This window comes from Erpetoichthys calabaricus, chromosome 4 (genome assembly GCF_900747795.2).
Source record: "Erpetoichthys calabaricus chromosome 4, fErpCal1.3, whole genome shotgun sequence".
Lineage (NCBI taxonomy): Eukaryota > Metazoa > Chordata > Cladistia > Polypteriformes > Polypteridae > Erpetoichthys > Erpetoichthys calabaricus.
In genome coordinates this window covers 58,867,047-58,881,037 of record NC_041397.2, presented here as the reverse complement: position 1 = coordinate 58,881,037, position 13,991 = coordinate 58,867,047, and the positions used below count along the sequence as shown (strand labels likewise).

The following is a 13,991-nucleotide window of genomic DNA, read 5'->3' as shown; positions in this document are numbered from 1 at the left end:
AATAGTAGCAGATAGATAATAAGTAACAGAGGCAGCATAAAGTATAAAAACAGAATTGAATTATAAAGTGTAATGTGCAGGTAGGTGTGTGATGGAAAAGTCCAATACAGTTGTGTGAGGTAGATAGAATGAGGTCCACCATGGTTATAAACTCCAGTCAGTTATTTAGGAGTCTAATGGCTTTAGGAAAGAAAGAGTTCTTTAGCCTGAATGTCCTGCATCTCATACTTCTATACCTCCTGCCTGAGGAGTGTAAACAGTTACCTGGTGGAGGACCCAAATGTAAATCCTTCTCCTGTGGCAGTAGAACCAAGACCTCTGCTTCCAAAATTAAAGCCCGCCATCATTCCGACTGCAGTGTACTATTCGGGCCTCCTTGATAAAATAAACAGTTAATAAAGTTCGCTATGCACCCCGTAAGGATTCACAAGAAAATGTGGAGGCCTTCAGTTTTGAGCAGGACAAACTGAAAAAACGTAAACAAAGACTGAAAAATACAGTAGTTGAATAGCAACATTCGCAACAAACATTCTATCGTGAACAGTTTGTGTTGGGGATGGGTGGGGTCTCTGAGGATCGAGGCAGTTCTCCTGTGGACTCTGCAGCTGTAGATGCTCTGCAGAGAAGGCAGTGGGGTCCTGGTGATCTTCTCAGCAGTCTTCACCACTCTCTGCAGGAGTTTGCGGCCCATAGCAGTAGTGTTGCCATACCACACGGTGATGCAGCTGGTCAAGATGCTCTCAACAATGCAGCTGTAAAAGTTGCCGAGGATTTTAGTCGACATACCAAACTTCTTCAGCCTCCTCAGAAAGTACAGCCGCTGTTGAGCCCTCTTGACCAGCTGTGTGGTGTTAAGTGTCCAAGTGAGGGCCTCACTGATGTAGATGCCCAGGTATTTAATGCTGCTCACCCTCTCCACTTCAAGCCCTCGGATGAACAGTGGCCGGTGAGGTCTCCTCTCCTTCCTCATGTTCACTATCATCTCCTTCGTCTTGTCTGTGTCGAGGGTGAGGTTGTTGTCCTCACACCATGACACCAGACTGTCCACCTCACTCCTGTAGGTCACCTCATCCCCACCAGTGATGTGTCTTATCACTGCGGTGTCATCTGCAAACTTTAGGGTGATGTTATCTTTGTGGGAGGCAACACAGTCGTGGGTGAACAGGGTGTAGAGGATGGGGCTGAGGACGCATCCCTGTGGGGTGCCTGTGCTTTTCATCTACTGCGATCACTTTTGCTTTTTTCCTTTCTGCAAAAATGGTTTCTTAACTGTGACAAGACATACAAGACCAATTCTTTTCAGAATTGTTCACATAATCAAAATGTATATTTTAACATCAGATGCCAAGAATACACTATACTGTACTAGATTTTCTTCTGGTCCTTAAGGAAGTGACCGTTAAGTAATGCTACTGAGACACCTTTTTTTGGGACTTCCACTATTATTTTAGTTGGTAGTAGATTACTTTGTTCATTCAGCTAATTATATTAGTATAAATAATTTGTTATCTGTTCATTAAGGGGCCTTCATCTAAAATTAGATTTTGTCTGAAGTATCAACAGGAAGGTAGAAAACTGTTTTCATGGCATTGTATAAATAGACATAGTGTATAGTATTTGCAGTCCCAAGAGAAAAAATACTTGTTATTGTTTCCTCTCTTTACTCGCACAAATATGCTGCACATTTGTGGGAATAAAAATAAATATAAATAAATAAGTATTTAAATACATAATTGTGCATATCACTTTCAGGAATCACAGTGCCTGCTGGTTTAACAAACAGTGCATATCCTAAGTTTAAAACATTATAAAATCATGACATGGTGGCTCTAAGGCTAAGAATCTGAGCTGGTATCTGGAAGGTTGCCAGTTCAAGTCCTGTTACTGCCAAGAAAGATAATGCTCTTTCGGGCCCTTAAGCAAGGTCCTTAACCTGAAGATTGCTCCAGGGTGCTGCACAATGGCTGATCCTGTGCTCTGATCCCTAAAGGTCATGCAAAAAGACAATTTCCCCTTGAGGATTAAAATAATATATCAAATCAAAGTATAGTTAATCATGGTGACATTTAATTTATAATCATCATTTATTAATTTTACTTAAAAACTAGCTTTGACCACTAAAATAATTGTAGTAACTACTAAACACTAACCATTGGAACTGTCATGGTTGGATGCTCCAGAAAGTATATAAGTGAAACATAATGGAACAGCAATAAACAGAAATAGATGAAGGATCATGGACCCACATCCATTAAATTGTGGCTCTATGATTTTATAAGTTTTTTGTCTTTAACCCCTTTTTATTAATACAGTACAGTATTTAAATGCATTCCTTTTTCTAACTCATTTATCCAGTTCAGCACTGGGGGGAGCAGATGTCTATCCTGCCAGCACTGTGCACAATGCAGTTACAGATGGTATGTCAGTACATACCTAGATTTAGAGTTGGCAGTCAAACCCCCATTTATGTCTTTTGGAAAATCCATAAAGACAAAAGAAAACATGCTTGGAATCAAACCTTGAGCTCTAATGCTGTGAGGCAGCAGTGCTAACCACTATGGCACTGTACCACCATGCTGCTTTTATTATTTAAATGCTCTATTAAATAAAAATGCTGAAAATTAGAACATAAATGAAGAAGAGTGCCTTCTGATTAATTCTTCAATATAAAATATAAAATATTAATAATACCATAGTCTTATTTAGAACAATAGCTAACCTAGCAAATAAGAACTATAAATTACCTAAAACAACTTATTAATAGAATCAATGCCTTTATGTATTTATTTCAAAATAAACTTGATAACAAAATATAGCAACTAGACTAGTCAGCTTTCATAGTTAGTACTACTAGATTTCAGTGTGTAACCTCTATGCTTAAAATTGAAGTAAATTTAAATTAATGGCAGAATAGACAATTTTTATAATTGATTTATAAATTAAACTTGCTTCCTTGCCTTCCAAATATTATGATTTCATTATTATTAGTTGCATAGCCATTTTTCAGTGCTGGGTATGATTATTAAATCTTTTTTTTCCTTTATGCAGCAAGTCTTTATTTATCCAAAATGACAGCTGCCAGATATTTGTTTAAGATCTCATAATTATATTTGAACATTAGTAATTGCACAACAATGTATAATGCATCACTTCTTTCAAATTTTTAAGGAAAATTTTATAAATGGAATGTATCAACAAAAACACGTTTTTATTAAATATTTCTATCTATCATTTACCCTTATGACTGCAAAGAAAGGATTTAGCGTGTGATGTAAATGACCTGTAAGGTTCTCAGATGCAGACAACACTACCACCATTATACTTTTAGACATAACTTCAGCTGTTGACTTAGTAATTCTACTAAGGTGATCTGAGAATTGAGTTTAATTACCAGGCTCTGTTCATACTGTTTACTTGACAGTGATTCAATTGTACTTAATATAGAGTGGTGGCTCTGAGGCTAAGGATCTGCGCTGGTATCCTGAAGGTTGCCGGTTCGAATCCCTGTCAGTGCCAAAAGAGATCCTACTCTGCTGGGCCCTTGAGCAAGGCCCTTAAACTGTAATTGCTCCAGGGGGTGCTGTACAATGGCTGACCCTGTGCTCTGACCCCAAAGGGTATGTGAAAAAAACTAACAAACACTGTTGTAAGTCGCTCTGGATAAGAGCGTCTGGTAAATGTAATATATTGTCAGGTTTTAGTTCTAAGATAATTCTGTTTTTCTCTTTATACGTTTAGAAACATAATACCTACATTTGATACACAGCTGTGTTTATTAATAAAACAAATGGTGCTTTTTGTAGTCCTTGATCCTGAATTGAATAGTCAGGTTTGAAAAAAGATGGATATTTTTTCACTGACAGCACATCCTTATTACATCCTTAGTAAAGGGAAAACATAGGATGAGAGAAATATTATGTTTTGTTAAAAAGGAAATGGCGGCATGGTGGTGCAATGGTAGCACTGCTGCCTCGCAGTTAGGAGACCCAGGTTCGCTTCCCGGGTCCTCCCTGCATGGAGGTTGCATGTTCTCCCTGTGTCTGCGTGGGTTTCCTCCGGGCGCTCTGGTTTCCTCCCATAGTCCAAAAACATGCAGGTTAGGTGGATTGGCGATTCTACATTGTCCCTAGTGTGTGCTTTGTGTGTGTCCCGTGGTGGGTTGGCACCCTGCCCGGGATTGGTTCCTGCCCTGTGTTGGCTGGGATTGGCTCCAGCAGATCCCCGTGACCCTGTGTTTGGATTCAGCAGGTTGGAAAATGGATGGATGGATGGAAATGCTGACAAATCCTAATGTATTAACTTTAAACATTGGTTTGGCCAAATCCTCCTGAAATGAATATAAATAACATTTACTGGACACATTTCCATACATTCTAAAAACCTACTTTTCCCAAGTTATAAAAAAATGGAAAATTCTTAAAATTCAATGTCTTAAAAAAGTACTTCTTTTATTTAAGTAGAACAGACCATAATAATGCTTTGCTGTCAGGCTGCACAATTTATTTGCTTACTACTTTGTAATCAACTCAAAGCAGAGCAGCATGTATCATATCTACAGGACAAACAAATATAACTGTCGAACTCCAGTTTTTATGACACAACATTGGCTTCCACTTAAGTTTAGAACCATTTAAAATTTCTATCTCTGGTGTATAAAGTAAAGTTTACTCCCAAGTATGTACAGTACTGTGATTTCATGATATAAAACTAAAAAAATCGTAGGTTTTAATAAATAAACTGTAAGAAGTACAGTGTTTAGCTATTGGACCCTATAATTCTGATTAATCTACCTACCAATTTCATAAAAGTGGTATTTGAATTTAAATTGAAGTTGAAGACTCATTATTTTTTTATACAGTATGGTGGGTTTATATAAGTGAGTAGTTGTAACTGCAGAATTAATAAAAATAGCAAATATTTTATTGCCTTAACAATGTCATTTACATGGAATTTCATTTGGTGAATGCAAATAAAATATTAAACGTATATCACGGAGTCGACACTAATCATTGCTCTCCAACAGCCAACAAACGTCAATTTAACATTAAATTTGCTGGTAATGTAGGACCGGTTTACAGACAGCACACAATCTTATCGAGCATTGAGAAGGGAAGAATGTAAAATCTCCACAAAAACAGTGACCAAGTCGGGATTCAAACTGGATCAGTTTGATTCCAGCAATAACAACGTTGGGTGCTGCCAATGCATACATGAAATTAACTACGGGTAGTTTATATTTTAAATATATTTGTCTTAGTTCGTTTGTTTGTACATTTTAATCAACATGTTTTCTGCAAACATGTTTTTAGAACTAGGATATACAGTACAACCATCAATAATAGTAGCCCTACGATCCTGAACTGCATCTTCCAAAGGCATCACCACTAAGAGCGTCGTAAATTCAATTTTAAGATTGATGTTTAGTTTAATAGTTTCTCAACTCCCGTAGTAACTAAAGCTGTACGATAAATGCTACGTATTTTAAGCGCACCCCAGAGCTCGATATAGTTGTTAATTGCTACTTACTTCTTACAACGGGCTTCATCTTTCGCTATCAGGAGTCACGGGCAGCGATCGCCTCACAGAACACGTAAAATTATGACAGCTTTCTGAACATTTTTTATACTTGATATCGTTTTCAGAACGAAATGCCTTAAAACATATATTCTTGAATTCTACAGCTAAATTGTTAGCTTCGTTGAAAAAATTCACAGTATACTGTTCATAAATAAAAATGTGAGTGGCACGATGGTGCTACAGTAGCGCTGCTGCCTTGCAGTAAGGGGGGTGGTAAACTCAGTATTATAGAAACCTGCTTTACACCTTTAATACAAATGGATCCAGGTAATCTGCTGTACTTTCGGTACCCTTTTGGTGTCCTTCCAAAGCTTTCTACAATCTAGTTGACCAAATAAAGTCTTTTTATATTCCAGAATTTATGTCACTAGGAAATGGAACTGAATTACCAGCATTTGCCTTATTACTACAGTTATCTTTCGTAATTTACAATAAAGTGATCTAGTATAAAGTGACTGTCTCTTTAAGGCGCTATAGTGAGTTGGTTGCGTTTCTAAAGTCCCGTCATGCTTTTCGTTTCCGTTTATCAGTGGGCGCGTTTATGCGCCAATCTAGAAAGTCATTAGTTTTGGATTATTACTGTTTAATTAAAACGTGCTTTTTAAAATGAAAAGACGATAGAATGTTTGTTGCGAATGTTGCTATTCAACTACAGTATTTTTCAGTCTTTGTTTACGTTTTTTCAGTTTGTCCTGCTCAAAACTGAAGGCCTCCACGTTTTCTTGTGAATCCTTACGGGGTGCATAGCGAACTTTATTAACTGTTTATTTTATCAAGGAGGCCCGAATAGTACACTGCAGTCGGAATGATGGCGGGCTTTAATTTTGGAAGCGGAGGTCTCGGTTCTACTGCCACAGGAGAAGGATTTACATTTGGGGCCTCGACCAGGTAATTCGCCCGTATTTGATTATTTTCATTTACAGCCTTATGCACGCTGTCATTAAGTAAACTCCACCTTTACAGTTGCACAGTCACATTTTGTGCATTCACATTAAATTTTGTACTGTATTTTTGTTTTATCTTATTGCCAATTAGTTATAGTCATTCGCTTTATGCAGCGCTCTCATTCTACAGGTTATATGTGGAGGGAATCAAATTTTGGGTTATATTGTAGGAACTGTTGAATATAAGGTAATAGTCGTTGGGCAGTAATATATAACCGATTGAGATCATCGCCAGGGTGTCAAGTCCAGTTCTGGTTTCCGTGCTGCAAAAGAGTCACCTCAGTTTTCAGATCTTTATAGAAAAGCACACCGAAGTATATCAGAGAATCAAAGGCATGACCTTCTCCAATAGCCCAAGAAAATGAAACCATCCTAGTCTTAAAGGCCATGAGAGAATGTAAGCAAGATCTTCGTCGGTATTACAGGAATTGACTAAGTTGAACTAACCGGATGTTTTGGTTTATTTATGTGTTTAACCTGTACAAAATTGTCTTGTGTGGGTGTAGCGTATAAATAGGGTCATACCATATGTTGCACTGTCTATTGTAGTGTGCTGTTATTATAGATTAAAAAAAAAACACAAATTACTTTATTGCCATTCAATAAAATGTCATGGTTTAGTAAAAAAAAAAGAGTGATATACTCGCGGGGAAAGGCTGTAATATAAGTAAGTTATACAATTGACATATTAAAATATGTAGATATGATTTTTGAGTCAGTTGAACTATTAGCTGTCCTAACAAGCTTAATACTGTAGTTGTGCCTGGATATCTTTTTTGGCAGCCATCCACTCTCTTGCACCTTTATACACTGTAATTACATCCCAATCTTAGATTGACATGTGAAAAACACACTTTCAGCTACAGTATTCTACAACATAAGCGAATTCTTCAGCCTAAGTGTGCATTTAATGCATATTTCTCAAAAAGAATTGCAAAGTAAAATCTGATGGATATGTTCAGATTTTCAGATGGCAATAAATGAATTATTAGTTTTATTCAGTGTTCGGCCTGTGAAGTTCAAAAATTTTAAATGTGGCAGCTAAGGCTAATTACAAAGAAACACCGTATGCATTTTATTACATTTTTTTTTTTTGTTTTGTTTAAAGTGACCAAAATAGTTTGTCTATAAAACTGCAATGTGAGGAACAAACTTCAGTAGTATTGCATCTTGCATATATTTTGGAACATTCACACTGTATACTATACTCCTGTTATTAATGCGGAGAAGGTCATGTGTTTGTCACATCATGTATTTGTTTTTGTTCATTTACATTATTATGTAAATGCACACAAACTTTGGAGTTTTTGTTGGAAGCGGAACATACCACTGCAAAAGTAAAAGCACTTTTTTGTAATCAATTTTCACAACACACTTGACTGCATATATCCATTCAAGCCTGAATAATTATGTGTATTAAGGATAACTATATAAAAATAACTTTTTTTATATTATTTAAAAGTTCCCTCAAATAGAAAGATTTATCTTTTGATCACAGCAGCATATTCTCTTTGCCAAGTCATTTATTCGGCTTTCGTTTGTTTTTTAAATTTAACAGAATGAAAACTGTCCAAAATTTTGGGTTAATATGTAGCTGTGTATAGCTGAGTGCTAGTATCACTAACCATCATCCTGCTGGGTTTTGGCTGAATAATGCATAAATGGACATTGTTTCTCTGCATACATTTAATTTCCCTCTAGAATCTTGGACTTCCTTAATATAGGGCATCAATGGTCAAGCAATTTTTCTGGGCATGACTTCTTGGATGTTAATTTTCAAATCATTGCTTTTAGACAAATATGCACACTCTTGTGTTACCTTGTTGGATAATTAAGATGAAAAGGTGTCCTGCAGCCACATGATCACTGTCAAAGCATTCTTGGCATTAAAATCTACTTTCTTTATCCCAATTATTGTGGTAGCCCTAACTGAGCAAATAATGCAGGTGTTTTCATTGCACCACTTTCATGTTGTTGGTGCCAAATTCTGACCCTAGCATATTAATGTTGCAGCAGAAATCAAGACATCAGACCAGGCAACATTTTTCCTATCTTCTTTTTTTCCAATTTTGGTGAATCCATGTGAATTGTAACTTCATTTCCCTGTTCTTAACTGAAAGGAGTGGCAGTTGGTGTGGTCTCCTACTGCTGTAGCCCATCTCCTTCAAGGTTTGAAGTGTTGTGGGATCAGAGATGAACTTCTGCATACTTCAGTTGTAATGAGTGATTCTTTGAGTTACTGCTGCCCTTCTATCAACTCAAACTAGTCTGGCCATTCTCCTCTGACCTGTGGCATCAACAAGGCATTTTCACACAGATCTCTCTAGATATTTTCCCTTTCTCGGGCCATTCTCTGTAAACCCTGGAAGACCCTCTTTCACTTAAGATTACCCCTTCAACTAGACAGACAACTCCTTCCAAACATATGAAAATTTGATTGATACTGTAATTTTATTTGTTTTACTCTGTTTCAGCCGTATTGTACTGTATGCTGAAGAGGTGATGCAATAAAGAAAACATCCAAGATATACTAGATGCCACCAAGATTGACCCATTTTCAGTTATTTAACCTTGTGGGCCATAACAATAATATATACCATGATTGTGAAGCAATAACTTTGACTTGAAAAATATCGAGCTTATACTTTATGTTCATGGTGTCGGTGCATTCATAATTCCCTTATAAGTCAACTGTTTGAGTTTCAGTCCTGGATTGCTGGTATTGCACATGGCATTTACCTGTGTGTGGTTTTTAAATAAAGAGTGTAAAATTCCACTGCTTTTTTGTGGGGAATATTAAATGATTCTTGTGGATTGCAATTAACTGCTTGTCCCATGCACCGCGGAAGGTGGTGGGGGAATGGTGCTCGGCCATTTTAGCTTAGAAGAGGGGAGTTAGGTTTTTTTGTCTAACAGATTGCTGCTATTTGGCATGGTTATGATGATTCAAACATGATTTGTTCCAGGTTAATTTAAAATTGCTACAAATCACGATGCTGTATTGGCGTGAAACTGTGAAATTAGATCTGCACCGTTTTTGGATTTGACTAAATATCTACCAACACGGAGGTGTTGCGCAAGCTGATACTTCGGTACTATCTTGGTATCAAATGTTCGAAAACGTAGCGGAACTAGTTTTTTTTACTGTATTGGTAGTACAGAGAAAGTTGTTACTGTGCTGTTGTGTGACTGGAAGTAGACAAATTACTTCAGAATGCACAATTGTATAAGAGAAGAATGTGAGTTATACATATAAAACATATAAAAATGGCTCACAATGGTGATACTAAAGCACCACATCAACACATGTCAGAAAGGGATACTACAGAATTTACAGGCATGACTGCTGGTTTATTCATGCAGGATAATTTCGGCATGCAAGTGCAGAAATCATACTTGATTTCTTGGCAAAATACACACTTCGGAAAAAGACACACAGCCGTAATTTTTTTATTTTTTATAAACACTCCCATAAGGTAATAACAGCCAAAGTAATCTTTAAGTCTGGATTTGTACACAGGCATAAGCAATAACCAGATATGATCTTGAAATTGAAACTGACAAGTTTGTTTTCACCATGAGTTTCTGACATTTGAAACGTACATTTATTTGACTAATCCATTAAGTATTATTCTTTGGTAATATTTTTTTAAGCATCTAATGATGCAATATAAAATCTTACAATAGTAAATGTTACAAATCTAAGAGTGGTTCAGTGACAAACCAGACTTTAAAAGCATGTTACAAAAACAGCTTTAAAGAGTTGGCTTAAATGGAACTTTCCTGATTTTTATCTTGGAATTCACTAATTCCATAGTACGTATAGATCTATCTAGAAGCACATTTCATATAAATATAAATTATTAAACAGTAAAATCTTCTTCTATAATTTGCTACCGTGGCTATTCGTTTGTCTGTCCAGGAGTTTAAATCACCTGTAGCTCGCAAACCGTTTCACCTATTGACTTGAAATCTGGTACACATATAGTACGTCACGTCTACTATCCGCTTTATGGGTGATGATTGTATTACTCTTTTTATCTTTATTTTATTTTATTGTAGAATCAACTCCTATCTGCGCACACCAGGGCGGCCGTGGGCGGATGCGTATGGTGTATTCACTCCATGTTATCGTGCATTGCGCTGTCACTGGTATTTTGAGAAAAGAATTTGAACAACATATAAGAAGCGTATAAATTATTAAACAGTAAAACATTAACATTTAAGAAGTAAAGATACATTGAGTACTACTGCAGTGCCTTCGGGTGTACCTCATTTTTTGTTTGCCCATTACATGCTTAAATGTATACATTTTTTGGTGTACCTACCCGAGAACACGCGACATATAACCGACCGTGGGAGAAGCATGGATTTTAAACACGCGTTCAGTTCATCTGCTGGTCTCCCTCATGGAATAACTGGTAATGTTTGACTAAAATCTACAGCGAGTAAAACGACATTACCTCCTATTTTTTTTTTTTTACGATCTCTGAGATCTTGCTTTTTTCGGTTCAAGGCTTCATAAGCTCTTTTATGTTCCATGGTGTACTTATCCCAAACCATCATCTTTGAATGTTGCAAGACTTTCGCCTTGTATGTAGATCGGGGTAATTACATTCATGGCATTCATTTTCTGAATCACAATCTGACTGTATGGGTGGTTACCTGCCAGGTTACGCTTTTGGTTAGTCAGGAAGTCGCCTTACATCCGCCACGTGCCCTCTTTCTGTTCCCAGAAGCAGATCGTAGAATGGTTTTAATAGTTTACTTTCAAATAATGCAAAGAGTATGCGACACGTGTTTCTCCCTAATTCTGGGCTCATCAGGCTTACACACTCACTGCATCCCCTCTCGGGAATGGAATCTCTATCGTCAGCGCCAGAGTTGAAGCCCCTAACGTTGCGGTCAGCAAGTCGGCTAACATCCGCCATGTGCCGTCTTTCAGTTGCGAGAAGCAGATCATAGAATGGTTGAAATTGTTTACTTTCAAATTATGCAAAGAGTACGCGACACGTGTTTCGCCCTAATTCTGTGCTCTTCATGCATACACACTCATTGCATCCCCTCTCGGGAATCGAATCTCGAACGTCAGCGCCAGAGGTGAAGCCCCTAACGTTGTGCTATGGCGTGTGGTTCGTTTATACCTCGTGTCTTCTCATTAAACTTTTATCTCGCGAATATGTTATTGCAATCCGCAGTGGGAGCGTTTCTATAAACTTAATTTAAACTTACGTTTTACACCGTGCTTTGTTTCCCTTATGAACATGCTTGTATGCTTCACTCGCTCGCTTCTTATTGTTTCGCTCCCTTCTCAATTGTTTAATGAATTTTTTGTTCTTCGCTGTTTGCAGCTCTTCCTTCATTTCTCCCTACTGCGTTCACAGTCTTTTCACGTGATTACGTGGGAGGCGTGATGACGTGACACTCAACTCCGCCTCCCACGGCCATCGAGCTGCCGTCCATTACAGTATATTGTCAAAAAAGAGGTTCCAGTTATGACCATTACGCGTTGAATTTCGAAATGAAACCTGCCTAACTTTTGTAAGTAAGCTGTAAGGAATCAGCCTGCCAAATTTCAGCCTTCCACCTACACGGGAAGTTGGACAATTAGTGATGAGTGAATCAGTCAGTGAGTCAGTGAGGGCTTTGCCTTTTATTAATTAGTACAGTGGAACCTCGAGATACGAGCACCTCTGTATACGAGAAATTCAAAATACGAGGAAAGTATGAGCGAAAAATTCAGCTCTAAATACGAGCATTGGTTTGCGTAACGAGCCACGAGCCAGGCTGTGGGTATAGCTCGCGGCTTAGCAAGGGGGCGTGGTAGCAGTTGCGAGCCGCGATCTGCGGTGTCTGCGTTTCTCACTGAAGTGCACAGGTGGGAAACTGCCCACATCCATGATTGTTCCTGTGGCTGATGGGCTGCAGCTGCCATGTCCTCCCCGCATATATAGAGGAGAGAGAGAGAGAGAGAGAGGGGGGGGGGGGGGGGGGGGGCAGGCAGGCAGGTGCAGGCTCGCGTGTAGCTGAACAGGCGAGCCAAATAGCTGAAGCAGGACGGTGTAGAGAAGGTCAGCTGCATTAACAGTGTCTCGCCTGTTTTAGAGCCCGCATGGGAGAAATAGGTGAGACGCTAACAGAGAAGAAGCACCGGGGATTGTCATCTGTTTTTAAAGACTGCTTCTTGTTGACGTTTTAACCTCGTGTTAAAGGATTGTTATTCTTGTGTATTTTAAACCTCCACTTCACAACTGTTTTAAGGATTATTTATTTAAAGATTTATTGAATGCTCTACTGCACTTTGGACACCTGTTTTGATTCTTTTAATAATCAGTTATATTATTTACCAGTGTTATTTATTAAAGGTAGACTACAGTATATATAATTTATCAGTGTTATTTATTAGGAAAATTGATTTTTATGTTAATATATTTGGGGTGCAGAACGGATTAACTGGATTTCCATTATTTTCAATGGGGAAGTTTGTTCTAGATACGAGAAATTCGCTATACAAGCTCAGTTCTGGAACGAATTAAACTCGTATCTAGAGGTTCCACTGTGTGTATATATATATATATATATATATATATATATATATATATATATATATATATATAATATATAGATAGATAGATATAGATTATATATATATATAATAGAGAGAGAGAGAGATATGTGTAAATGTATGTATGTATGTCTGTCTAGATATATATAAATGTAGATATGTATATTTATGTGTATATATATATGTAGATATGTAAATACAGTATATGTAGATTTGTAAATATATATATGTGTGTGTGTGTATGTATGTGTGTGTGTGTGTGTGTATATCTATACTAATAAAAGGCAAAGCCCTCACTGATTGACTAATTCACTCATCACTAATTCTCCAACTTCCCATGTAGGTAGAAGGCTGAAATTTGGCAGGCTCATTCCTTACAGCTTACTTACAAAAGTTAGGCAGGTTTCATTTCGAAATTCTACGCGTAATGGTCATAACTGGAACCTGTTTTTTGTCCATATAGTCTAATGGAGGAGGCGGAGTCACGTATCATGTCATCACGTATTACGCCTCCTACGTAATCACGTGAAGTGAAAACAAGGAAGAGATTTACAGCATGAGTCAAACGCGGGAACGATGGTAAATGACGTTAATTGTTGAGTGTCTTTTTAATACTGTGTAAGCATACATATTAACAGATGTGCAATTAAACGTGTGCATTTATGGGGTGATTTCTCAGGCTTAAAAGCTCGCCTTTTATTAAAAAGGTAAATGCTGTTTTCATTCTGAAGGGCACAAACCACGTTAGATTTCATGCTGAAGAGTAAGCTCAGCACACAGCTTGGTCATATTACAACCGGAAGGGTGAACTGACAATATGATATACAAAGAGATCCTTAAGAAATAATTATTGATTCATTTTCCCTCAGTTTAAAAAGGTTTACTTTTCTTCTTAATAAAAATTT

General features: G+C 37.4%; 1 protein-coding gene across 3 annotated transcripts in view; it reads left to right on the top strand.

Annotated features, from left to right (window-relative positions):
* Positions 1–6,071: 6,071 nt before the first annotated feature.
* Positions 6,072–13,991, top strand: part of nup58 (nucleoporin 58) — a 129,615-nt gene continuing 121,695 nt past the window's right edge. For 2 of the 3 annotated variants that reach the window (XM_051926391.1, XM_051926389.1), the window contains exon 1: positions 6,072–6,465. In XM_051926391.1, the coding sequence (XP_051782351.1) occupies positions 6,383–6,465 (83 nt within the window). In that variant the 5' untranslated portion in view covers positions 6,072–6,382. The remainder of the gene's footprint in view (positions 6,466–13,991) is intronic. The other variant, XM_051926390.1, reaches the window with a different exon arrangement.